A 26,069-nucleotide genomic window follows, 5' to 3' on the forward strand; every position below is an offset into this window, starting at 1 on the left:
TTTACAATTTGCTGAGTTGGATTACCAAGTGGAAATGGTGTTTGAGGAATAAGGCTCTTCTCTGTCTTCTCTCGTGCTAGAAAGTAACTCTTCTTTGCAGAATGAATAAGAGAAAAGAGCTCTTTTCCTGTTTTTAAATAGGAATGATATTTGGATTTTAGCTCTGTATGTTTCTAGATTCCAGCTGGTACTATCCACAAGAGAGGAAATTCTGTGCAAAAGGCCATGCTTTCCAATAATGAGCAATCTGGCAAGAACCTGCAAATTTGACAGGCTTAAAGGCTGCCTGCCAGAGGGCTCTGCATCTCCAGATTCCTTTCCTGCAATCTTGATTTTTAAAAAATCAACAATCAAGTTCAGTAGTAAGGCAACAAACTCCTGAGTTCTGCGGAGTACATCAGTTCTGTCCACCAGGAGTCAAACCCAGATTAGGGAAAAATCAGACTATAACATAGCATGAAGAGAGAATGTAAAAAGAGGGAGGAACAGGAAAGGATCAAAACAAACAAACAAACAAACAAACAATAAAACAATAAAATACCTTGTTACAGAACAGATGTGCTCCAGAGAACTGATAAATACTTGGAGTTGTCTCTACTAGTTTTCAAGACGCAAAGACAGAGAAAGAAATCAGCTATAAAACAGATCACTGAGCCTTGTGTTTACAACATGTGCTATGGAATCATTGAGCTATATGATCTTCAATGGGAAAGAGGTTTAGCGATGTTCAGCTAGCACGTAATTAGAACACACCATATTAAAAAGAGCAATAAAAATAAAATTAAGAAAACAAGAGAAAGGGGCCCATGCTGTATAGCCCATGAATCTCATCGGCTTTATCATGAAAGTTTATTGTTTTTAATCCTAGTACAATCAGCTACCAGTTACATACAGTAAAAAACAAAAACAGCCACAAAGCAATGATGATATAGTCTGTGACACTGTACAGTGGAGGAAATTTTCTGTTGGAATCCTCCAGCACACATACACCTGGCTTCAGCAGTTAAGCTATCACTCCCTCCCTCCCCAAAATAGTTAAAAAGAAAAATTAATGTCTTGCTCGGGTACAGCAAGATTCTAATACCTCTTGGGGACACTGGAGAACTTTAAAAAACTAAAGCAGTAGAAACAAAACAAAAACTGAAACATGGTAGCAAGGTGACACACATGAAGTTCCATGAGGCCTTGGCTTCAGAGCACCTCAAAGCGAACCACCTGGAAAGAAAAGAAAAGGCTGTCATGCAGGAAAGAAAGGTAGAAAGAAAGTTCAGTAGACCTTAGTATCTCACCACTCCACTCCTTCCCAAATCCACAGAATTCATACTTTTCTCAAGTCTTATATTTTCCTAAGTGAGCCAGGTTGCAGAAAATTGCTTCCTTTCCAAAACATTGTATTGTAAATATTGACAACTAGCATATACTTACTCTTTAGAACCAGAAAATAATATAGGAAGAGAAGCATTTTTAGCAAAGCATGCTGTCTTTTTTATTTCAAACCCTTTAGAACAATCACACAGTAGGCTATTTATATGACTATATACCCTTACCTTAAAGTATCAGTGACTCCATTCAAAAACTAAGTCTCATATATATTTGGTTCGATTGAGGGCTTTTTCAGCCAGGTGACCACTTTCATCTGTGATCTTCTCCCAATCAGTCTGTCCGACCACAAAACCTATGGCCCTTTTCCTATCTGCATCCTTCTTTTCTTCCAGGTCTGCCCATCTCACCTAAAAAGAACACAGCATTAGGTTGGGCTTTAGGAAAAATAAATATGCAAAGGGCCTCTTTCCTCTCTGGATAGTGTAAGGGGTAGGATAACTAATTTGAAACCAGGAGTTAAAAAAATTAGACACTAACTGGGGAGAACTGGAGAAAGCCATAAATCCTACATCAAAAAGAAAACTCTTTAGTCAGTCACCAAGTCCTAACCAATCCAGCTCCTGAGCAGTTCAGTACTCAGCTCAGTCCTGTCCCCTCCCCTTCCTCTGTCACTCCTTTTTAGTTCAGTGAGCTCATTTTTTACCTGAGGTAAACAATAACCTCTGACTAGTCTTCCAATCTTCATTCTCACTCTCTGCCATCCACTCTGTCAGAGTGATGTTCCTAAAATACACACAGTTGTGACTCTCATCTGTTTAAATCCTTCCCCTGCCTACGTAATAAAATCCAAGCACACAGATCCCTTTGCATCTGGCTGGCCCTGACTCTTCTCCTGCAGCATCTCTGGGCAGTGCCTATGCCATTTTGTATAAGCAACAAAATTACATCTAGCTCTCAGAGCACACAGGGCCATGTCCCATCTACATAACCTTGCATATACTAGTCTCTCTTCCTGAAACTTCTTTGCTCTAACCTTGTCCACCTGCCATGAGTTCTAGTCATCAACCCCTGCTTTATCCCTCTTGTCCTTTGCCAATCAAATAATCATTGCTTCTCTGGAGCTACTTCTGGATTTTGACATGTCTATTTTTGAACTTCTGCACTATATTTCAATTATTCATTTATTGATCTGTCTTCCCTAACACACTATTAACACCTTGGATGAAAGACTGAGTTTTCTTTATCTCTACACAATAAATATTCCTTGAAATTTAATCTTAGAGAGAAAACAGGGAGCTGGTATTATTACTTGCAGTCATGGAATAAAAAGGCCAAGAGATGGACTTGACTGATATCATTTATGAGGAGATTATAACCACAAATACACAGATAAGGGATATTTCCAGTTGGTGATCTGATATTTAAAAAATACAGTTTCTTACATGTTATATTAATAATTTAAACATAGTATTAAAAAATTTTAATACATGAAATATAGATTCTTATATTAATAATTAAAAAATATAAGTGGATATATCATACTTTATACAAGTTGAAATGCTTAAAAGAGAGACTATGAAATTGTGGTTTGCAGTATAGTACCAAAGTCTGCAGAGATTGTATTTTAAATATGGCTTGTAATTTATTATCTTTGACAAGGAAAGGGAATCAGAGCACGCATACTCAATGCTCTTCACATTGCATCTACAAATGCATTACTGCTCCTAGAGGCACACTGACCTTCCCTATTACTGTTTACAGGACTAGGCTTCTCCAAACAGCAACCACTTGGCCAAAGATACATAGTTTTAGGAGTGGGGAAAAACTGGTAACACCTGGCTCCTTTCAAAGTAGATATTTATTGTGTGGAAAATCCATGGCTCAATTTCCTTCATGCATCTTAGTAAAAAGCCTAATAAATAATGTGAGATCTTTTGTGTACAAAGATCTCTCAATGTTCTGCTCATTAATGCTGATGTACTTATTTTGATAGAGTCATACTTCTCTCAGTTCCCCTTGGAATCAAGGGGACACATTTTAGCAAAAGATAACTATGGTTAAGAGGGATGAAGAATGGACAGATGGACAGATATTATGGCAACTGAACAAAGAACAAGTAACGAGTCCCCAGTACATCCTTAGCACAGAGTTAAACACACTGATCAACCTCATCCTGAATAAATGGAGAACTAACTTTTAAATCTGCAGTTTAAATCCTAAGCCTCTAAATTCAGATAAAGAATATGGGATTTAGGGGGGACAGCAGGTGAGAAATTGGGGATCAACAGAGGTGAGGCTTAGAACCTCACCCCCCTGTTCTGAGAGAAATCTTTTGCATATGTGGATGTTTTATGGCCCTTGTCTAGCTTGGATTAACACATAGTCTACAGGCACACACCTGATCATCTACATTTGCTCTCTTACAACACTAAACTATGTTTTCTACCTTTATCTTGTATCTACCTACCACTTCAGCATTTTATTAAAAATAATAATAATAAAGAGAGAAATGTGGTATCCACATATAAATCAAGTATAAAAACCAAATGAGTATTCATATTTGAACTGACTGTTTAGAGTTCATAATGCATGAGCAAAACCGAAAGTTTCTGTGATGACTGCCCTTGTACTGTTCACTATGTAACTTATTCATTATGTAAGAATTTGTTCTCCATGTAAGAACTTGTTTGTTATGCCTCAGAAGATTGGAGACTGACGAAAATTAGGCTTGGGGTGGATTAATGATTGTGCATTGAGCACTGACTCCCCTATGCAGAATTTTATTGTCGTTAACCACCATTTGATCAATAAATATGAGAGATGCCCTCACAAAAAAGGACAGACTTCCAATGGTAAAATAAATAAGTAACCGGGATGTAATGTATAGCATAAGGAATATAGTCAAGATATTGTAACAGCTTGGTAGGGTGATAGCTGGAACCTAGAATTATGTATATAAATGTTTTATCACTGTGTTGTACACTTGAAACTAATGTAATGTAATACTGTGCGTCAACTACCCTTCAATAAAAAATAATTATCTAAAAAAAAAAAAGAATATGGGATTTAAAAAATATGTAATTATTTTTTAAATGTGCTGTTCTAGCATATTCTCAAAATTTTAAAGTTGAAATTTAAATATTTCAGAAACTACCGTATTTTGTTCACATCTCTAATACATACTGATGCTATATTAATTATTTATATGATGGACTTCTCCACTGGACTTGTCCTTTAGAGGCCTCATCCACATACCTACCACACAGACACTGAACCCTGTAGAATGAGCAATTACCAAACACTAAAAATATAAGGAGCAGAATAATGACTTTTCAGCTAGAAATGGCTTCGTATGTCAGAGTCCCTCCTAATCTTCTTAGAGGTACTTTGAGATTTACAATCTCAATTGTTTGCCATTTATAGTAACTACAAAAAAAGTTGTAACACAAAAAAATCTTGATAACACTCAAAGGTGAGTTCAGCAAACAAGGGAAATGTTCACCTTCTACAGTTATCAAAGAAACAGAAATTAAAGTTCCTTTGAGTTACCACCTTATATCCAACTAAGCAAGTGAAATTAAAAAAAAAAAAGGAATTGTATTAAAAAACCCAGCCATTTTGGTAGGTATCTAATATGATCAACTCTACAGAGCTAGTTTTTTGTTAATACTGGAAGTTAATCTCAGAAAGTCATGTAGTATTTGTAAAAAGCTGAACTATAAAAATTAAGAGACCCCAGGAAAGGAATTAGTAAGAAATCAGCATTCCTTGCTACCTGTAGGATCTCCCTGTGCTCTGATGTTGACTTTGCTGAGTGGTTTGAGGGTTAAAAATGATCTGAAATGAGGGTATGAAGCAGGGAGAAAAGTTAAAGAGAAGCCACTTTGAAGAACTAGGATGAGCACAGTTCAGTTCTCTTTGCCCATCCAGCTCAAGTAAATTATATGGAAGCATATACTCCTTATTGAAGAGAGTGATATTTATCTGACTAAAAATAAATTAGATGAAAAGATTTCTCATTTGGGATTATTCATTGATACTTAATTACACCAAATTATTATTCCCAAGAGAGAGCTATTTCTACTTCTGTTGCCCCAACCTTAAAACTGTACAAAGAGGTGTCAATACAAGCAGTCCCTGGGTGGAGCTGGGCACAAAAAGACTCATCAGATTTCTTCTCCCCATCCCTCAAGCCACAAAGACAAGGGCAGGCCTAGGGACTGTCTGAAGAATTTCAGAGAGCTTTGAAACCTGGAGTTCTTCGTAATGGTATTCACTGTAATGAAGTTTTACTGGCAATTTTATTATTTTTAAAGTACTGAGGAAATTCATAAAGAAATGATGTATAAAGATGAATGATATGCAACCTCATTCTTAATTAAAGAAATGCAAAATGAAATACTATTTTTTTTCACCTCTCAGAGTGTCAAAAGTTAAAAAGTTTAATAACAGCACTGCCAGTCTAAGTGTGAAAAACAGGAATTTGCTTACATGGGGTGTATAAATAGGTGTAACCTTTTTGGAAAGCTATCTCATAGTATCTAACAGAATGATAAATCATATTCTATGAGCTTGCAGCTTGAGTGCTAAAAATCCACCCTAGGGATATAATTTCACAAAAATGCCAAGACATATACACACCATGACTTCACCATAGTATTTATTATTAGCAATAAAATGAAAACAGCATAAGCATCCACCAATAAGAGACTGGATAAATAAATGATAGTACAAAAACAATGGCATACAAGGTAGCCATTTAAAAAGAACAGTAGGTCTGTACATTCTGATACAGAAAGATGAAGACAAATTAACTGGGAAAGGCTTATGCGAATCATATATAATATGGTCCCTTTTGCTTTGTTTTTTTGTTCTACAGGATTTACACAAATATCACTTTTTATTGAATATGACATCTATATGACATCCTGGCTTCATCTCTCTACTTGTTTTTTAGCAAAACTTCTTCAAAAGGTTGTCCACATTTGCTGTTCTGTACTTCTTCATTTCCTATTCCTTCTCTAATATGCTCCAAACTGGCTTCTGTCCTTCGACTAAGAAAACTGGACTAATTGTTGATCAATCATCAATGATAGCCGTGTTGCCAAATCCAAAGGCCATTTCTCTGGTCTCAATTTATCTCCTCTGTACCATTTAACAACTGACTATTCTTTACTTCTTGAAACATTTACCTCTATCTGTATATCTAAATTTTGGAGTCCTAGTCTTATTATCATTTCTAACTTAATATGGTCACTTAACTGAACTTCTGATTTTTCACTATCAAACTTATGACACCCCCTATCCCCCACCAGTTTTCTCTATCTCAGTAAATGGCATCACATACATGGAGTGCTTATGGCCAGAACCCCAGAGTCATCCCATCCACTCCTGGACCCTCTACATCTAATCCATTAAGAAGTGCCACAGATTCTCGTCAACATTTCACTCCGCACTTGGCTTTTTTTGCCCCCAAGATAAAATGGCACAAGTGGCCACTCTAAACTCCTTCAATGTTGACAAAATGCTCATCATGTGAAGCTCTATTGTCCACTTTTTAAGTTCCTTGTATATTTTCACCTCATAAATTATAAGGTCTGACTCATTTTTTTTGGTGTGTAATATGATATAGCATAAACTAAATCACTCTAAAAAACTAGCATTCATGTGATTATCTGCCTACAACTTTCTCAACCAGATGCCTACATGGGCCCTTTATCTGTTGGCAATAATGATAGTCTCTTACCCTTTTCTTCCCAGGCTCTGAAGCACGAGTATCATAATCATCAGGGAGCTGAAGATAATCCTCCATTCTGCTGGCAATTGCCTCCCAGTCACGTTTCCTTTTAGCACCAGTTCTCAAGCCATCCAACTTGTCTGAGGGACAAACACAGAGCCGCAGCATTAAGGAAGAGTGTGAGTTTGCATACAACACACAAACAGGGAAAAGAAGACTGGAGCACTGTCAGAGGGCACATCCATATTTTTGAGAGCAGCGTCACTTGCAGATCCAAACTATCTTCTTGGCTGAGAGAGTATCAAGTTTTGTGCAATTTCCATTGTTTATTTGGTGTTCCTACTGGCAGCTATTACATTGCAATGTTGGTTTAAGTAACAAATATGGACAGAGCAAGGAAAGGCACTTGTCTCCTGGCCTCCCCGCAGCCCCCCTCAACCCCACCCCAACCCCCCGGCAAATCACATTTCAGGTTTCATGCTCCGAAGGAAAAGGAAAAGTTGGGTTTTTCTAAAAACAATTTCTTCCACCCCTCCACCCACCCCCGCTTTAAAACAATATTACCACCACCCATTTGACTGCAGTCATGTATGTGTGATCCTGTATCACATGAAAAGTAGTATCAAGAACTTAATGAGCAAAACTAATGTTTTTAAGGTCTTAGAGTTTCTTGGGATTTTGACCACTGTTAGAAGATCTGCTGTGAGTTCATGTTTATGAATAAGCTGATGGTACAAATCACCACTTTCTCTAGCTACACTATGAGGTGCTGTTGACCATTCGGAGGCTGAGTTAATTAGCCAAAGTGACCAGACCTGAAATTTCTTTCTGAATCCTCAATCTGAGAGGGCTCGGCTTTCTGAAGGTCCAAACTGTAACCAATTAAATGAGCAGGGATTGGTGATTCAGAAATTATGAGATATGAGGTTAGGTGTCTTTCAAGAACATGCAATGAAAATGTATGGTCTTTTTTATTGGTTGTTAGTACTGATTTTGAATTCTTATGTGTGAAATTTTATGAGTTTTATATATTTTTAGCTACACTGAAGCCCTAAGCTTTTGAATCATCTGTGGTTATATAAACACATAATTATTAAGAAGGAATAAAAGAAAACTTAAAAACTTCAGAAACATAATAACCACACTTCACTGAACTCCATAAAGGGTGCAGAGAGTATATAATAGAAATCTTTAGGCACCAAGTTGGAAAGAACTTGGTAGGAAAAGAAAAGTACAATGGAAGCAGTGGCAGGAAGGAGGGTGAGTTTGTTTTAAATGTGTAAGTTTCACACACAACTAACTGTACCATACCGTACAGGCTTCAAAAATGAGTATGACTTTGCATACTTGGCAATGCTTTTACTTCCTAAACCTTTCCCCTATAAAAGCAATATTAATGAAAAACCAGCAAGGCAAACTGTAACACTTTACACCTCAAGAAATTGTTATCATATCACTTTGGAAAAATTTAACATGGATGAGTTCAACAGAAACAGTCCTCTAATCTCTTCAGTAAATCACACGTTGTACCAAATGGCTCTATCTACATGTATATGGCAGGCCATATTATACAAGACCTTTATGAAGTGACCCCTTGATTGTACAGGGACACAAAATATGGTATCAGAAAATGAACAAAGTCCCACCAACAAAACTATTCTAGTTCAACAGGGTACAGTATTATCAGAAGAGTAGGAAGCTTCAACATACTTACTAAATAAACCTCAAAGGTTTTCCAAACTCATTAAGATCAACTTTGACATTAACATACTTAAAGGAAAACTTTCACATTTCAATTCCAAGAATAGAGTATGGCCAGGCAGCAATGCAGAAGGACAGTGTGAAAACTGCAAGGACTTTTCCTCATACACTGGGCACATATGACAGAAGTTACAGACCAAGAGTCCCATATTTGCAATGGGAAAGTTCAGAAAACCATGTATTTCTAGTCTGAGCACCCTTTTTGTAATGTTTAATCTGAAATTTTAGTATGCACAACATGTTTAAAGTTTACTTCTTGGGGGTGAAGAAAGGTTCATACCTTTCCACATGGCATCCTGGAAACCCAAACACACAGATGTATAGCATAAGGTGAGGGAAGAGAAATCTGGGGTGTTAATTACAGAAGACGATTGGTGTCCAATACACTCATACTAATGATTTTCAAAAGTTTTAAGTTTCAAAAGATGAAGTTTAAAGATGAAGATGAAGGTTTAAATATCCAACTTGGCAATACAATTTACCACACCTTGAAAACAGTATATTTATGATAGTACAACAGAAACAAATTTTAGATACATCTATGTATTTTTTAAACATAAATGTCATTTCCAAAATTTTGTTCATGGTGAACATACAAGGGTTATGCACCTATACAAATAATTGCATTCCAACTGTGAAGAAATGAAACTGCCTGACACACAGAAGGCCAATACACAATAACTCAAAGCAGAGACAAACGATAAAGATGAGAAAAGCAAAAGTACTTGATGTGGAGAAAACTAAATTAGGATAATAGTCTCAAATATTCTTTTGGTTTCTCAAAGTTATGTCATTGGAATTTAATTTAAGTAGCTTCATTGCTGAATCCCAGCATCTGATGTGGTATATACCACCTTTGTGTTTGGGTGTCTGTGTCCTAGCTGGGAAGGAACCAGTCAGGTGTGATTGAAGGTGGGCCAGCCACAGGCAGTCTTCAACTACTCCATGACACCCTTGCCAGATACAGCTCAGGCCCATTCCAAATTTTTTAAATTACACCACTTCCAATTTAATATTCTGACATAGGCTTAACTGTATATAGTAGGCCTAATGAACACAAAGAATCTGCAATGAGATTTAATCAGCTGCCTGAAAGATTATGGGCAAGTGAGTATTTTCTCACTGGCAGACTCATTTGTGAATCAAAATTCCCCAGTTACAGATTCAGCTCTTCTAGCTCAATGTGTGACATTGCTAAAACGTAATATATTTCCAGCCAGCATAATCATGTTACCAAGAGTAACTCAAGAATGTTGGTAAAGTACTCAGAAAAATAAGTCGTACCTCGTAATCAAATCTACTGAATTTGTTATAAGGAAGGCAACATAACTAGGCTAATTCTCAGATGACGATCCTCATATTTGAGAGAAGAATCTTCTTCTCAAGTGGCTCCATGGACCAATCTCAAAGAAACAAGTACTTTCAAAAATCCCCAAACATCCTGATACTTTCAAGAATCAATTTGCTTTCCACCACATGTGATTAGTTCTCAAGATAATTCAGTGGTTCAAGATGCAAGCGATTATATGAAATATCACTGCTACTCTTATTAGAAACAAAAATCCAACTGCAAACATGTTAGAATTTATTTTCCAACAGATGCATTACTAGATCTTCAGTACCTTAATTGAAATGGTTTATTTAACAAATCCATTTCTGGAATTAATTGTCTAACATTCTGTCTTTAAAATGGACTGAATTTGTAAGTTTTTTCTGAGAAGCAAATGGTAGACAGGCTAGAATATTTTTTCCAGAAATTGATACCAAGATTGATATCATATTTTCTTGAATAATCATCACAACTAAATTCCATTTTTCTTTCTCTTCAGAAATTAAAAAGGAAAATAGAAAATGGCCTGGCTGAAGTTAAAAAAATATTATCCTAGGTCATATACTACATGAGGCCTCTGAAGATTATATGCTTAGCTAAAATATTTACCACTTTTACAACCCCCTTGTCTCTTTATGTATGATCTATTTGCCCCAAAAGATAATCACAATTTAGAGAACCAGAAAAGAGGGCAATGATTTTATCATCTTACAGGTTATTCTACAAGTATAGAACTTCAAATAGACCTAATGACAAAAAAGCAGATCTAAAGCATTATTAAAAAAAAGTAATTTGTGATTATTTTTCTACATATTTAATTGCATTTAAACACGTATAAATGCTTTAAGAGCTTAGGGAGGGAGATAACTGGTTATTATTAAGATATCCCAGAGTGGAGGAATCTATCAAGTAACCACATATAATTTTCACATGACATATACTAGAAAAAACTTCTAGACTTTACAACAAAGCACCTATCCCAATAATAATATTACAATTTATGGAACTATCTTTTAACATAGAACCTGTTCAACATAAATTGCTATCATGATCAGTTGGGCAAAATAAAAGGCAGAGTCTATGCAAATATGTGTAAAATGCATCTCTCTGATGTCAGAAATACAGACAATATGTCCCAAACAGTGAAGCAGCAAAATGACTCAAATTTGTTCTATGAATTTAAGGTATTTAGATGATTACTTCAGTTTTGGAATAACAGATTATCAGGAAGAAAAATGCAGAGACCAAGAGTCATACTTCATACATTAGTATGGTCAATCATCTCAGAAAGTCCTTTATCACATTTTCTTAGATTATTTATTAATACAGCTTAATCAGCATGTTAAATGCTTCTCTTTAAGTGAAATAAAAAAATTAAAAAATTAAAGAAAACTGAGAAAACGTTCTACAGTATAATCATGAAATACTGTAGAAAAATCTGCTGGATATGGGTGATTTTCTGCTTGACAGATAACCTCACATTAATCAACTCCAATTTTTGATTTAGACAATCTTTTTAACCAGTTAGTTTACCTTGTAGTATGGCACTAAAGACAAGCTGAAGGAAAATTTAAACAGAATCTTATAGAGAAGGCTCCTTGAAAACCTAAAGTATGTATCTACCTCTCTCTACCCAGAAACTCTAACTTACTATACAAGGAAAATAATTGCCTTTTAATTAATTTTTAAACTTCAATATTTATTATTATTACTACTATTATTACCTGAAGTATTCATAATCAGTTTCAACTTTGGACCACAATTAAAAATTCTTTTAGAAAAGCAGAAATCTCATTGGTACCAACATTTCTGATTAATATAAAAGAGTAATAGTATTTTACTACTAAATTTATCACAAATTTCTGTTTACTCTAAAAACCTTAAGTGGTATTGAAGGTAGTTCTTTTAAAATGTTCTTTTATTCTGTCACAAGATACAACTAATTAAACTGAAAGCTAGCAAAATAGACTGAGGGTGTTAAGGTAGGCCAAAAATCTTGGTTTAAAGCAGAAATTTTAGGAAATTTCCTCCTCTTACAGCAGAAAGACCTATGACCATTACCAGCAGGTATCACATATAAAAACAGGAAAAAGGAAATACCCACCTAGCTTTGCCTCAGATGTGTCCATCTCCCATTTGCTTTTCGGAATGTAACCCTAAATCGTACACAGAGAGAAGCTCGAAGGGTTAGAAAGAGACACACATATGCATATCACTTTTGAACTGGAAAAGCATTAAAACTGGGAATGGATTCGGTTTCCACTCACTGATTACAAATATATCCTTAGGGAAAACATAGTCTCATTATCTTTGAAGAAACTGAATTACCAAATTCACCAAACTTCACTACCCAGATTTCAGAATAGTCACTTCAGAATAGTATCATGAAGGCGATTTGAGGCAGCTACAGCTCAGGACACAATTGCAGTCTGAACAACAGCTGTATTGGTAAGAATGTACTGTCGTGACTGTGCTAATATTAATATCATTCAGAGTAGCAGAGGATTTATAATACTAGCTAGGCTATTTTCTAAAAGTGATAGTAGTCATGAGTTACAAAGAGTGTTCTTCAAGACAGTTATTTTATATTCCAGTGTAATTTTAAATACTTGGAAGAAAGGAGAAAACTTGGTATCACTGAATACAACTATGAAGTTCAACTTCATTTTAAAACCACTCAATCCATTGTAAGTTAGATCTTACAAAGGCTAGTTTTACTGGGTCAATTTCAGAGCATTTTCTTCCTCAGATGAAAGTAGATTATTATTTCTGATGTCTTTTAAAATTATGTTTTCCTGTTACATGAAAACCAGAAATATCCACAGGCATTTTACATCTTATTTACTAAAATAACTGGGTGGTTTATTTCAAACAAAGCGTCAAAGGTTTCAAATTTCCCAATGTACCTATTTAACTATGTAGTAATCCTTTCAGTTTATTCACCTAGCAAGTGTGTGTTTTTTCCACCGAATTTGTAATGAATCCCCTTTTCCTTCATTTGGACTCTGTTATCTCTTAAATCCTAACATACAGGATCTTAATATTAGGACTTAATATATAGGACAGATTCATCAAAGGTGTCAGCATCTTCTTTCAAGAATCAGTATACCTCTCTACTATAGGCAATATTCAAGTTCATGGGCTGGACTGACACACAGGTAAGCTGGAACATACGTAACATTTCATGACAATACCTTATGTGGAAGACTTTACTACGGCATCATCATTCTTCCAGGAAACCTACAGGCTTTATACATTTCTAGTCTTTAAGCCAAACTAATAATTCAATTTCAACTTACTAGGTAGTATTCAGTTTGTAAATTATACCATCTTTTCTAAATACAGTTTAGAACAAACCAAGACAGAGCTATGCTGAAGTGATAGTGCTAAAAGTTAAGTACTGATGAAATTTGTACAAGTTATATCTCAAACATCATCTGAAAACCTTAAGCATCACTAGAATAATATATTTATAAACTCTAAGTCATACCTACTAGGTTTACTGAAGTGCTAAAGAAGGCAAAATATCATACCAGTAACCCGCGCCCCCAAAAAAAGGATTCTCTTAACCAAGAAAAGTTTGGATTTCACCCAGCTGTAGTATCAATACAGAGCTGAAAAGGCAAGGTTTATTGAGAATTCCATTAAAATGGTCTGAATGACATAAGACTTTCTCTTAACCCTTTGGTTAAAATTCTCCAACAATCTTTTACTCTTGGAATAGAACCCAATAGTAGAAGATCTGGATTCTGCATTTTTTAAGGGGTTAAGCGAAGTTTTATAACATAAATAAAACAAGTATGTTACTTTTCCCCCGCTGGAACCACCCTGTTCTTCCTTAAACTATGTCATCATCTCACTGCCTGAGATGTTAGGCCACTTGGAAATAAAAGAGAGAGTCTGGCAAGGTAGACTTCTAAGGCCTCCTTGCCATGTTTGTGATGTAAAAATATAGTATTACAGTGTATTTTGCTTTTTAAAATACAGTACATTAAATTAAAAGTTCCAAGTTTTGACCTATACCTAAGCACATCAGATATTATGAACCATATCCTGAACTGAAATCTCCACAAAAGGAAGACGGAGCTTCAGAAAGCTAACATTATAGACTTCTCACGTGATCACTTTCTAGTACACACACTGCAAATGGCTAAAGAGATCATCAGCCATATTCCAGAACAGTGTGGAACTTTTAAGTGAATTTCCTGCCTGTGTTTTAGTTCATAAATGTCAAAATACAACCTAATTAAGAAAAAAATACTTTGTTTAAAGAAAAAAACATACTGAGACTCAAATGCCATTAACTTTAAAGCTTATTTTTTAATCCACATATGAAATCTAGGAATGTAGAGGATAACACCATCTCTATATAAACACACAGTTTCTTTCCAGAGTCCTCTATATCACACATGAGTCTGATGGAACTACTCCTTAGAGACTCTGTATTCTCTAAGGGGTAGGAATCAGGGTTCTTGCTTTGTACATTTTCAGAAGAACATGAGAAGCAGCTTTAGCAAGGGCTGGTGTATTAAATAAACCAAATAATATTTTGAATTATAAAAGCAACATGATTCCAAGGCATTACTAATCTCTGTACCTCATTAGCAAACACTTAAAACATAACTCTATAGGTCGCATATTCTTGAATGACAGGGTAAGGCAAACATCTCTACAGAGGTGTGATCGAAAGCATTTACAGTAGGTACACAGGAACTCGAACTCCACTATAAAAACCTCTAATCAGCCTAAACAAAATACATTGCCTACATAGTCAAATCATTTTCCCCATCACTTAATAGGATAAAATGCAGAATTAAAAATCCAGCAGTCAGTGGCAACCCTCTGCCTCCTCATTCAATAAATTCTTCTGCCTTAATTAACAGAAACTCAATTTTGAGATCTTATAGCAGAGAAAAGACAATTACGAGTATGTTGGGTAGGCTGTACCACACATCTGCTGGAATGTAAGAAGACCCTTCCATATGTAATTGGTTTTCTTAAAAAGTATAATCCCCTAAAACCACCCACAAATAGTTGAGTGAATCGAGGTAAATTTCTTAGCATTCTTAAAATTTTCTTGTAACAATACAGTAGAGGGTTCTTTAGGTCAGGGGAAAATAAAAAGTACCCAAAAGTCTCCATGAAGATGATTATGGAAACTTTTACCATTAAGGTACACATCAACAGTAGTAATCTGACCACAGATCTGAATTTAAACCCTTGAGAGTTTTAATAAAGAGACACTTTGTTCAAAGTGGTTGGTCTGTCTCCTACCAGTTCGCTTTCCTCTTCCTCTGCATCTTTCTTTTCTTCCTTCTGTTCTTCAATATTTGCATCAAAATCTTCCATCTCTACCTACACCATCCCAATAATCATTAAAAAAAAAAAGATTGAGTTAACAGTTAGGAAAATGTTGAGTCCTTCATTGAGACCTGAAATGAGCCCAATTACCAGAGCAGTACAGCACAGACTCACTGTTATATACTATTCACTTTTAACACCCTAAACTTTGCAACAAAACTGACAAAAGACAGAATGATATTCCTGCCTTTCATTTTCCTGAGGTAGCCATTTCATAGTTCCCTATGAAGTTGAGTACAACAATCTGTTCTAAGCTGACAGTTATCTATTTTGAATGTCTATGGATTACTAGGATCTCTTTTTAAAACCCTTAGCAAGTATTTTTCCAATCAAGTAAAACATATAGACTCAAATTTCAAAATATAAGAAAGGCTATAGTGAAAAGTAAGACAGTATGTTGCTCTAGAATGGTAGCAATGCATATAGAAAGTAGATGGGTTACAGAAATATTTGTAAGGTAAAATTGACAAGACTTGTAGAAATGACTAGATGGTGGAGGAATAAATGGCAAAATTTATATATTACCAAATATAAGTACCAATTACATTAAATATAATTGGTAAAATGGAAAGTAAATAGTAAAGGATAAAGGAGTAAAGTGTCCAGGTTTCAGTAACAAATGATTGGTGGATCTAATTACTAAAATAGAAAATGCTAGAGGAGAAACAGGTTTGGATGAATAACATATTGGATATGTTGAGTTTGAGATGCACTAAAGTAATATATGTTTTTGGTAGAGAATTTGGAATATGGCAGAATTGTAAAAATCATCCATAATCTCCACTCAGATAATTATTGTTAAGATATTGATGAAATTCATTCTAGTCTTTACAATTTATTATAAACGGCAATCCAAAAGAAGGTAGTAGCAAAAGCAGCCAGCAGAGGAGACTAAAAAGGGATGGCCAGAGAGACAAGAGGAAAACCAGGAGGACTCACAAAAGCCAAAAGAAAAATGTTTTCAAGAAGGTGAAAAATTGTTTTCAATTATGTCATATGTTATGCAAAGTTAAGCAACAAAAGTGAGAACTGCCCACTGTCATGGAAATCTTCCATGAGAGTCTCCAGAGCCAGAGAAAAATGGCTTAAGGAGTGGCATGGGAGGTAGAAACACATACAAATACAATGTCAACAGTGAATGTAGAAAATTCTCATTCACAGGAGGAGAGCAAATAAAACAGACGTACACAACTGATTGAAAAACAAAAATCTCTCCTCTTTCATAAATAAAGGTATACTTTCATCAAACTAATAATTGATTTAGGCAAGACTTATCAATGAGTGAAAATTTCTTGGGGAATAGGAGATTAACAATTTCAAAGAATCTCCCTATATTTATTTATTTATTACAAAGAGAAAAAGGTAGAAAAATTTGATGGATACCACCTCAACACAAATCACCAATAATGAATAAACTGAGATCATATGGCTCCTGACATGATGCAGTGAGAACCCAACACCACTTCTGTAGCATTCCTACTAATGTTTAACCTAAAACTAATCATGTGCAAACAATCAGACAAACTCAAATTGAGGGGCATTCTAAAAACAACTGGCTATACTCTTCAAAAAAACTTTGCCTCTCGTGACAATGACAAGACTGAGAAAATATCTTTTATATTAAAGGACTGGATCCTGGAGTTTAAAAAATTGTTAGAAAATACATTTTGGAAATGGTAAAATCTGAACATGTACTTATATATATATAAGATAATTCAGGAAATTTATATTACTTAATATAGTAATTTATCAATGTTAAATTTCCTGAATTTGATAATTGAGACTTCTGGTTTTGTAAGAGAATGCCCTTATTGGTGGGAGATACCTACTGCAACATTTAGGGATAAGGGTTGTGAGGTCTGCAACTTAATTCTCAAATGGCTCCACAATAATAGTGAGATTAGTAATAAGACGTGTGTGTCTACATAGAGAATAATGTGGCAAAATATTAACAATTGGTGAATCTCAGTTAAAGTTGTACAGGTGTTCTTATACTATTTAAGCAACTTTTCTGTGATTTAAAAATGTTTCAAAGTAAAAGGTGAAAAAGATGGTCACCTGTTCACTGCTTTGAACCAAAGGACACTCACCTCTTCAATAGCAGCATCTTGCAGCAAAGAACGAATGTCCAGACGCATCATATGACGAGGTGCAGTTTCCCAATGATCAGCCATCTATGGAGAAATTCAGGAGGTCAAGTTATCTCTGGAAGCTACCCAAAGAAGACCAAGTGGGCATCCAAGACAAATTTAACTAACACTGTGAAGCCGAACATGCCAGTTCCAGGAAGAGCTTGGCCACTGCTTCCACTTAGATACAAAGGATAAGAAATACTAAGGCATACAGAACAGATATTCTGGAAGTAAAGGGAAAGACAAGAACTTTCAGTCAACAGTAATCAACAGAGAAAATTAAGTTTAGAAAATATAACACCTTCTGTATTTGCAAAAATCACCTTATTTATTTCTTTAAGCTTTCTTCCATGGATATTTCTTTTGCCACAAGTCTGGTTATCTGCACTCATTTCAGCTAAATATACCTAAGAAAGAACAAATGATGATTAGGCAAACAAATGCAGTACTTACATGATAGCACAAAGTACTCTAAAGTTTTTTTTTTGAAGTTTATACCTCAAATCCCTTGGTTTTTGCTGCACTCCAAAACTGGTCAAAATGTCTAACTCTGTCATTGATGGCATCCAGGATGATGAAGGGGAAAAAGCCATCATCCAGAGTCTTTTTGAAAGTTTTGAACATGCTGGTGCGGTAGGTCTCCTCCATCTCAGCTTCATATTCATATTCCATTACCTAAGATCCCCCCAAAGAGATAGAGAGTTAGAAAAAGCAAAGAGTCATCCTAAACCTCTTCCCTGGTTAGCATCTGGCTAGAGATGCCTTTGTAGTCTTTCCTTCACACCTGAGTACTAGAGTTTGTGTTCAAAAAAGAGAGAAGTCATTCTTTGTCTTCCAAAAAGCCACATTTCTTCTGAACATATTTTCCCTCCAATACTATTAATGAATCAGGATATAATCTGAGAGGAATATACCATACCTTCTTTTTCACTTTCTTTCCAGAATCTGGATCTTTCTCTTCTTTTTCCACTTCAGTGATGAAGTAATCATCCAGACTTAGAACTCTCGGTGCTGGTCCTCCAAATTCTACCTCCTTATCCTAAGAACCATATAGTTAACAAAGTTAAAAACTATAAAGTTGTGGAATAAATTAATGAATGTTTACACCAAAGTCTTTTGTGGCTAAATAATATGCAATTTTCTGGTGATTTTTAAATCAAGCAGAAGCAAAAATATTTGCTTAGCACATCAAAATTTTTATGGGATGTCATCTACCACAGAGGTCAACTAGAATGGATCAAATGGGAAATATCTGTATTGATATCATGCTGCTTGTTAAGAAGGCAAGTGGCTAACAGAAGCAATAGATTGTTTGGCTTTCCCCTACTTACTCGAATAAGTTTTGCAACATGTGTCTTTCCACTGCCAGGCAATCCTCTCATTATAACAACAATCTGAAACACAATGAAAAAATAATACCCAGATAAGATTTTTTTATAATGAGGTCTTATAGTTAACAATGACTTATTATTCTCCGGGATAGACAGTAAAGAAAAAAATAACTTAGACAGAATGCACAAATCCCTAGAAAGACCAAGACTACTGAAACTGATCAAGAAGAAACAATCTGAATAGACATATGACAAGTGAAGAGATTAAATTACTAATTCAAAAAACTACCCACAAAGAAAAGCCCAGAACCCAGATGGCTTCATTCCTGAATTCTAACAACATTTAAAGAAGAATTGATATTAACTATTAACAAACTCTTCCAAAAAACAGAAGAGGAAGGAACAATTCCCAACTTATTTTATGAGGCCTGCATTTCAAATCAAGCAGATACCCTGATGCCAAAACCAGGTAAAAACATCACACAAAAACTACAGATGTCTTAAGAATATAGATACAAAAATTCTCAACAAAATACTAGCAAACTGAACCAGCAACACACAAAAAGAGTTATACACCATGACTAAGTGTGATTTATACCAGGGATGCAAATTAACATCTAAAAATCAATTAATGTAATACATCATATCAATAGAATAAAAAACAAAAATCATACAATAAAATAAAATCACACACAACACAGTAAAGAACAAAAATCACAAAAATCTCAGTTGATGTAAAGAAAGCATTCAACAAAGTCCAACATCCTTTTATCATAAAAATATTCAACAAACTAGGAATGGAAGGGAACCTCAACCTGACAAAGGACATCTACTGAAAACCCAGTTAACATCATAACAGTGAAAGACTGAAAGTTCTGCTAAGATCAGGAATAAAACAAGGATGTCCACTTTCACCACATCTGTTCAACACTGTTTTAGAAGTTCTATTCACAGCAAGAAAAAGAAATAAAAAGCATTCAGACTGGAAAGGAAGAAGTAAAGCCATCTCTTTCTGCAGGTGACATGGAACTTATATACAGAAAAATCTTAGGGAATCTGCTAAAAATCAGAACAAATGAGTTCAGCAATGTTGCAGGATATAAGATCAATACACAAAGATCAATTGTGTTCCTATACAAATTGAACAATCTAAAAATGGAATTAAGCTAGCTATATCAATAACATTAAAGGTGAATGGAATAAACAATCCAATTAAAAGGCAGAAATTGTCAGATTGCATAAAAAAATGAGATCCAATTACATGTTGTCTACAGGAGATATACTTTACATTCAAAGACAAATAGTTTATAGTTTGAAAGTAAAGGGATAAAAAAAATGTATCATGCAAACAGCAACCACAGGAAAGCTGGAGTAGCTATACTAATAGATAAAACAGACTTTAAAACAATGACTTACATGCAAAATACATAAGCCAAAATATCTGATGGAAATCTCCAATATCTGTTTACTGAAATGGAATCTAATTATTCTGGAATATAAATTTAAGAATATACACATTTGGAGGTCACTATGAAAATAAGCCTAAACTAAGCAAGTCTCCTAATTCTTCCTCTTTTTGTTCTACATATTACAAAAGCAAATCCACTTTTCTCTCCTTAAAATGCAATTAACTGAGCTTTTATTAAGTATCTTCTGAGTTTTCAAGATCTCTTTTGCCTGGCAATTAGCTTTAATTTTTTAGATTCCATAGGTTAGGGAATTATATGATCATTTGGAGATGGTAAGATGCCTTAAATTTGATAGTATGTCACAGAAAAATAGAGAAATTCTGTTTAGGATATTAAAAAGATCTCTTACCAGCTTTTCTGATTTGCAAGAAAACTAGTTAACTATATAGGACTCACTCTCTCAGGTCTGCTCTCTCGGCCAGGTGGTTTCAAAATATCATCAACATTCTTGGATTCCGGTTTCTTCTCAATCCGTGGAGCTGGAGGTGGCTGATGGCTTAGTGGAGCTGGAAGGGGCATTCGCTCCTCTGGATAAGTTCTTCGTTCTCCTAGGATTCCAGCAGATGAACAAACTTACTATTTATATAGTAATTATTTTAAATTTGAACTTTCTCACCTCATCTGAAGGTAACATAGTTCATATTGATTTGGGGGCCACTTTTAACTGTAATTAGAGAAAGTTTAAAATAATGTAAATATACTGAAATCAAGAAAAAAAAGATTTATGTAGGATTTCAGGCTGTTCTGAAAAAACACTGAACTCATCCTTGTTTGTATTAAACTTAGGAAAAAAGTTAACCAACAGGACACAGAATAATATATACTTTGCTAGACAGTCCCAAGACTTAGAGTCATTTTGCAACTTCTGCTTTGCAGTTTTAAGAACAAGAGTCACTAGCTTAGGAAACCTTGCTTTTATAAACAGGTGTGAGTTTCTAATTTAAGTGTAATTTATAGCTGTGAAAAACTAAAAGCAACCTAAATGTCCAACAATAAGGGTTTTATATTTTCTCCACCCAATGGAATATTATAGAGCCATTAATATAACAGGTTTACATTTGGAAACGTATATGGTACAATATCAATGGGAACAAGCATGATAAAGAAATTGTATTTATACTTAGATTGCAACCTCACTAGTGTTTGTGAAGAGAGAATGACAGGAAATATACAAAATTGTAATAGTTGTAGTAGAGTGTGTGGTGGAATTATAAGTGATTCTGTTTTATTTTCCAAAGTCTCTTTAATAATGTACAAAAGCAATTTGTTTTATTTAATTAATTACACTGCTATTTTTGATGATAATGCTTCCATCTCTGAGAAATCTGTGAGTACATTTTACTTTGAAAAGTTTAAATCCATAGCTACAACAGAAAGGATCTTCCATTGTTAGCTTTCTTAATATCCTTATAGTAAATAAGGCACTGCTCTACCTCCAAACATGGACGGTCCTTCGTAGGCTGGTCGGTCAGACTTCCGGTCATAGGACGGCCTATCAAATCCCCCTCTTCTGGATGAAGAATGGTCTTTTTTGTCTCGATATGACTGAGTCCTAGAAGGTGTAAGAGGAAGTGCAATGGTAAATAAAAAATATCTGGAGGTCTTGCTTATAATTTAATACCATTATCTGCTCAATTTTCCCTACGGGTAGTTACTACATATAGTCAATATTTTTATTTTGCTTTTCATCTAGATCTGCCTTGCATACACATATCTAAAGAGCTCACAAATTGCCAAAATAAATTGTTTGCCTACTAATTAAGTAATGACTGCACCTTTATTGACAAAACTATTTCCCTTCTTTTCTGGCTATCTCCATCTCCCATTTAATTCTATGGAGTTCAAGCTCACAAACTCAAGCATCTAGTTTTCTGAACATTGGTCCAGAACTGCTCTTCCCCTTCCAAATTATACACACACATTCATGAAAAGAATATGTCATTTACTAAACTTCCTTTAGATACACTGAATTTTGTGTAACTTAAGTATATGGTAATTTACACACCTGGCAAAGGTATTTTTCATAGTCTACATACCTATCATCTCGAGGTCGGCGTTCTCTATCAAATCGATCCCGGTCATAGTCAATAATGCCACGATCCCGATCCCGGTCTCTATGTGTCTCCCGATCCCTTTTGAAATCTCGATGATCTGCCATGACATTACTTTGACGATCAAAATAAGGCTCACGGTCTCTGTCTCTATCATAACGATCGCGCTGGCCTGCATGCTCTACAAAACAATTAGTACAAAATAAGACCTACATCTCTTTTCCTGAAATAAAGGCAGAGAAGTACAAATCTAACTTTAGAACAAGTATAAATTGTTGCCCTAAATGCAACTTAGAATCTTTTAGCTATATTAAAGAGAAACCCAGACAATCATACAAAAAGGAAAAACTTGTGATAATTAGGTCCTATAAGGCTTACAAATACTGATCTCTCTGGGACTCCTACCTGTCTCAAAAGTTGATCTTTCAGGTAGCGGATCTGGGCGCAGAGTTATTCTTTCTCCATAGGGTATCTGTTCTACTTTATTAGTGGATATATCTGGTAAACAAAATCAGAATAAAACAGTGTAAAAGTGAAGCTTAAGGAGGCCAAAGCTGAAGCTAATAGCTCTTTTACAATCCCAATTACAAACCTGCCACCATCACTCACCTCGGCCATGACCATAATCAACAGTCTGCTGCACTGGTGGTGGTTTGGACATTGGTGGCATACCCATAGGCATGGGGCCAGGAGGGGGAATGGAAGGGTGAACATGTGGGGGTGGTAATACGGGAGCTGATGGAATTGCTGCAGTTTCTGATTTAAATTCTGAATTCAGTCCTTGTTCATCATTTGTATCCCAAAGGCCATAGAAAGAATCTTCATCCCAGCGTTCCTGTTCCACAGCTGAAGTCTGTGGCTTTATCACTGGAGGAGGAGGTGGAGGTGGAGGAGGAGGGGGTGGTGGTGGTGGTATTGGGATGGGTGGCCTGGTCATAGGAACAGATGATCTTGCTGGTGGAGCAGAGGGTCTTACAATCGAACCTGGTGGTTTACCCATAGGAGGGGGTGGTCGATAGGACCCTGGAGGCTGGAGGACAAAATAAATGGCTTAGTGGACAAGCACACCACCATGTTTTCATATATCAGTAGAAATTAAAATCTGGTTCTTAATCCATAAAAGAAAAAGTTGATAAACTGGACTTTTTCAAAATACAAAACTTTAAATATATGCTTTAAAATACATGCAAATCATTTATCTAATAAAGGGAGAAAATACATGCAAATCATTCATCTGATAAAGGACCTGTATTCAGAAAAAAAACAAAACACTTATAACTTAGTACAACAAATAATAAAATACATACAGGCAAAAGATTTGAACAGAACTTCTCCAAAGAAGATATATGAATAGCCAATAAGCACATAAATAGATGTTCAACATAATTAGTCATTAGGGAAATGCAGATTAAACCCACAATGAGATACCATTTCATATCCAGTAGAATAGCTATAACTAATAAAACAGACAATAACAAATGATGACAAGGACGTAGAGAAACAACAATACAAGGTGGTGCATGCCTACTCTGGAAAATGGTTTAACAGTTTCTCACAAAGTTAAACATAAATTTACCACACAACTCAGCAATTCTTTTCCTAGCTATCTATTCAAGAAAAACATGTCTACCCAAAAAACTTGCACAGGAATATTCATGGCAGCATTATTCAGTAACCCGTAAGACCATCAAGTAGTGAACAGATGAACAAAACAAAACAAGGTATGTCCATATGAAAGATTATTACACACCAATAAAAGAAATGAAGTAGCAGCAAAGGCCGTGCTAAGAGGGAAATACATTGTAATACAGGCCTACCTCAGGAAAGAAGAACAATCCCAAATGAACAGTCTAAACTCACAATTAATGAAACTAGAAAAGGAAGAACAAATGAGGCCCAAAGTCAGTAGAAGGAGGGACATAATAAAGATTAAAGCAGAAATAAATAAAATTGAGAAGAATAAAACAACAGAAAGAATCAGTGAAACCAGGAGTTGGTTCTTTGAGAAAATAAACAAAATAGATAAACCCCTAGCCAGACTAATCAAGAAAAAGAAAGTCTACACACATTAACAGAATCAGAAATGAGAAATGAAAAATCACCATGGACACCACAGAAATACAAAGAATTATGAGAGAATACTATGAAAAATTATATGGTAAAAAACTGGATAACCTACAAGAAATAGACAACTTTCTAGAAAAATACCACTTTCCAAAGCCGACCCAGGAAGAAACAGAAAATCTGAATAGACCAATCACCAGCAATGAAATTGAATTGGCAATCAAAAAACTACCTATGAACAAAAGTCCTGGACCAGATGGTTTCATTGCTGAATTTTATCAAACATTTAGTGAAGACCTAATACCCATCCTCCTTAAAGTTTTTCAAAGTGTAGAAGAGGAGGGAATACTCCCAAACTCATTCTATGAGGCCAACATCACTCTAATACCAAAACCAGGCAAAGACACCATAACAAAAAAATTTACAGACCAATATCCCTGAACATAGATGCAAAAATACTTAACAAAATATTAGCAAACCAAATTTAAAAATACTTCAAAAAGATCATCCATCATGATCAAGTGGGATTCATCCCAGGGATGCAAGGATGATACAACATTTGAAAATCCATCATCATCATCTACCACATCAACAAAAAGAAGGACAAAAACCACATGGTCATCTCCATTGATGCTGAAAAAGCATTTGACAAAATTCAACATCCATTCATGATAAAAACTTACAACAAAATGGGCATAGAGGGCAAGTACCTCAACATAATAAAGGCCATATATGACAAACCCACAGCCAACATTATTAAACAGCGAGAAGCCAAAAGTTTTTCCTTTAAGATCAGGAACAAGACAAAGATGCCCACTCTCCCCACTTTTATTCAACATAGTTCTGGAGGTCCTAGCCACGGCAATCAGACAACACAAAGAAATAAAAGGCATCCAGATTGGCAAAGAAGAAGTTAAACTATCCCTGTTTGCAGACGACATGATATTGTACATAAAAAACCCTAAAGAATCCACTCTAAAACTACTAGATCTAATATCTGAATTCAGCAAAGGTGCAGGATACAAAATTAATACACAGAAATCTGTTGCATTCCTGTACACTAATGATGAACTAGCAGAAAGAGAAATCAGGAAAACAATTCCATTCACAATTACATCAAAAAGAATAAAATACTACCTAGGAATAAACCTAATCAAGGAAGTGAAAGATCTATACCCTGAAACTGTGGGACACTCTGGAAATTCATCCCATGCTCTTGGGTAGGAAGAAATAATATTGTCAAAACAGCTATCCTGCCTAAAGCAATTTAAAGATTCAATGCAATTCCTATCAAAATACCTACAACATTCTTCAATGAACTAGACCAAATAGTTCTAAAATTCATATGGAACCATGAAAGACCCTGAATAGCCAAAGCAATCCTGAGAAGGAAGAATAAAGCAGGGGGAATTACGCTCCCTGACTTCAAGCTCTACTACAAAGCCACAGTAATCAAGACAATTTGGTACTGGCACAAGAACAGACCCATAGACCTGTAGAACAGAAGAGA

General features: G+C 35.2%; 1 protein-coding gene across 3 annotated transcripts in view; it reads right to left on the reverse strand.

The window, feature by feature from the left end:
* Window positions 1-830: 830 nt before the first annotated feature.
* YLPM1 (YLP motif containing 1) overlaps window positions 831-26,069 on the reverse strand; it is a 65,273-nt gene continuing 40,034 nt past the window's right edge. The window contains exons 7-21 of one of the 3 annotated variants that reach the window (XM_036913179.2): window positions 23,105-23,525; window positions 22,901-22,993; window positions 22,481-22,595; window positions 21,878-21,996; window positions 20,841-20,992; window positions 18,976-19,038; window positions 18,564-18,683; window positions 18,143-18,319; window positions 17,968-18,051; window positions 17,603-17,686; window positions 15,426-15,506; window positions 12,256-12,307; window positions 7,070-7,200; window positions 1,548-1,730; window positions 831-1,215 (exon numbers count right to left, since the gene is read on the reverse strand). In XM_036913179.2, coding sequence (XP_036769074.2) covers window positions 1,584-1,730; window positions 7,070-7,200; window positions 12,256-12,307; window positions 15,426-15,506; window positions 17,603-17,686; window positions 17,968-18,051; window positions 18,143-18,319; window positions 18,564-18,683; window positions 18,976-19,038; window positions 20,841-20,992; window positions 21,878-21,996; window positions 22,481-22,595; window positions 22,901-22,993; window positions 23,105-23,525 — 1,839 coding nt within the window. In that variant the 3' untranslated portion in view covers window positions 831-1,215; window positions 1,548-1,583. Of the gene's footprint in view, window positions 1,216-1,547; window positions 1,731-7,069; window positions 7,201-12,255; window positions 12,308-15,425; window positions 15,507-17,602; window positions 17,687-17,967; window positions 18,052-18,142; window positions 18,320-18,563; window positions 18,684-18,975; window positions 19,039-20,840; window positions 20,993-21,877; window positions 21,997-22,480; window positions 22,677-22,900; window positions 22,994-23,104; window positions 23,526-26,069 lie in introns of those variants that run through there. The other 2 variants (XM_036913178.2, XR_005030449.2) reach the window with 2 other exon arrangements.

The sequence above is a fragment of the Manis pentadactyla genome, chromosome 11, assembly GCF_030020395.1.
Source record: "Manis pentadactyla isolate mManPen7 chromosome 11, mManPen7.hap1, whole genome shotgun sequence".
NCBI classification, from domain to species: Eukaryota; Metazoa; Chordata; class Mammalia; order Pholidota; family Manidae; genus Manis; species Manis pentadactyla.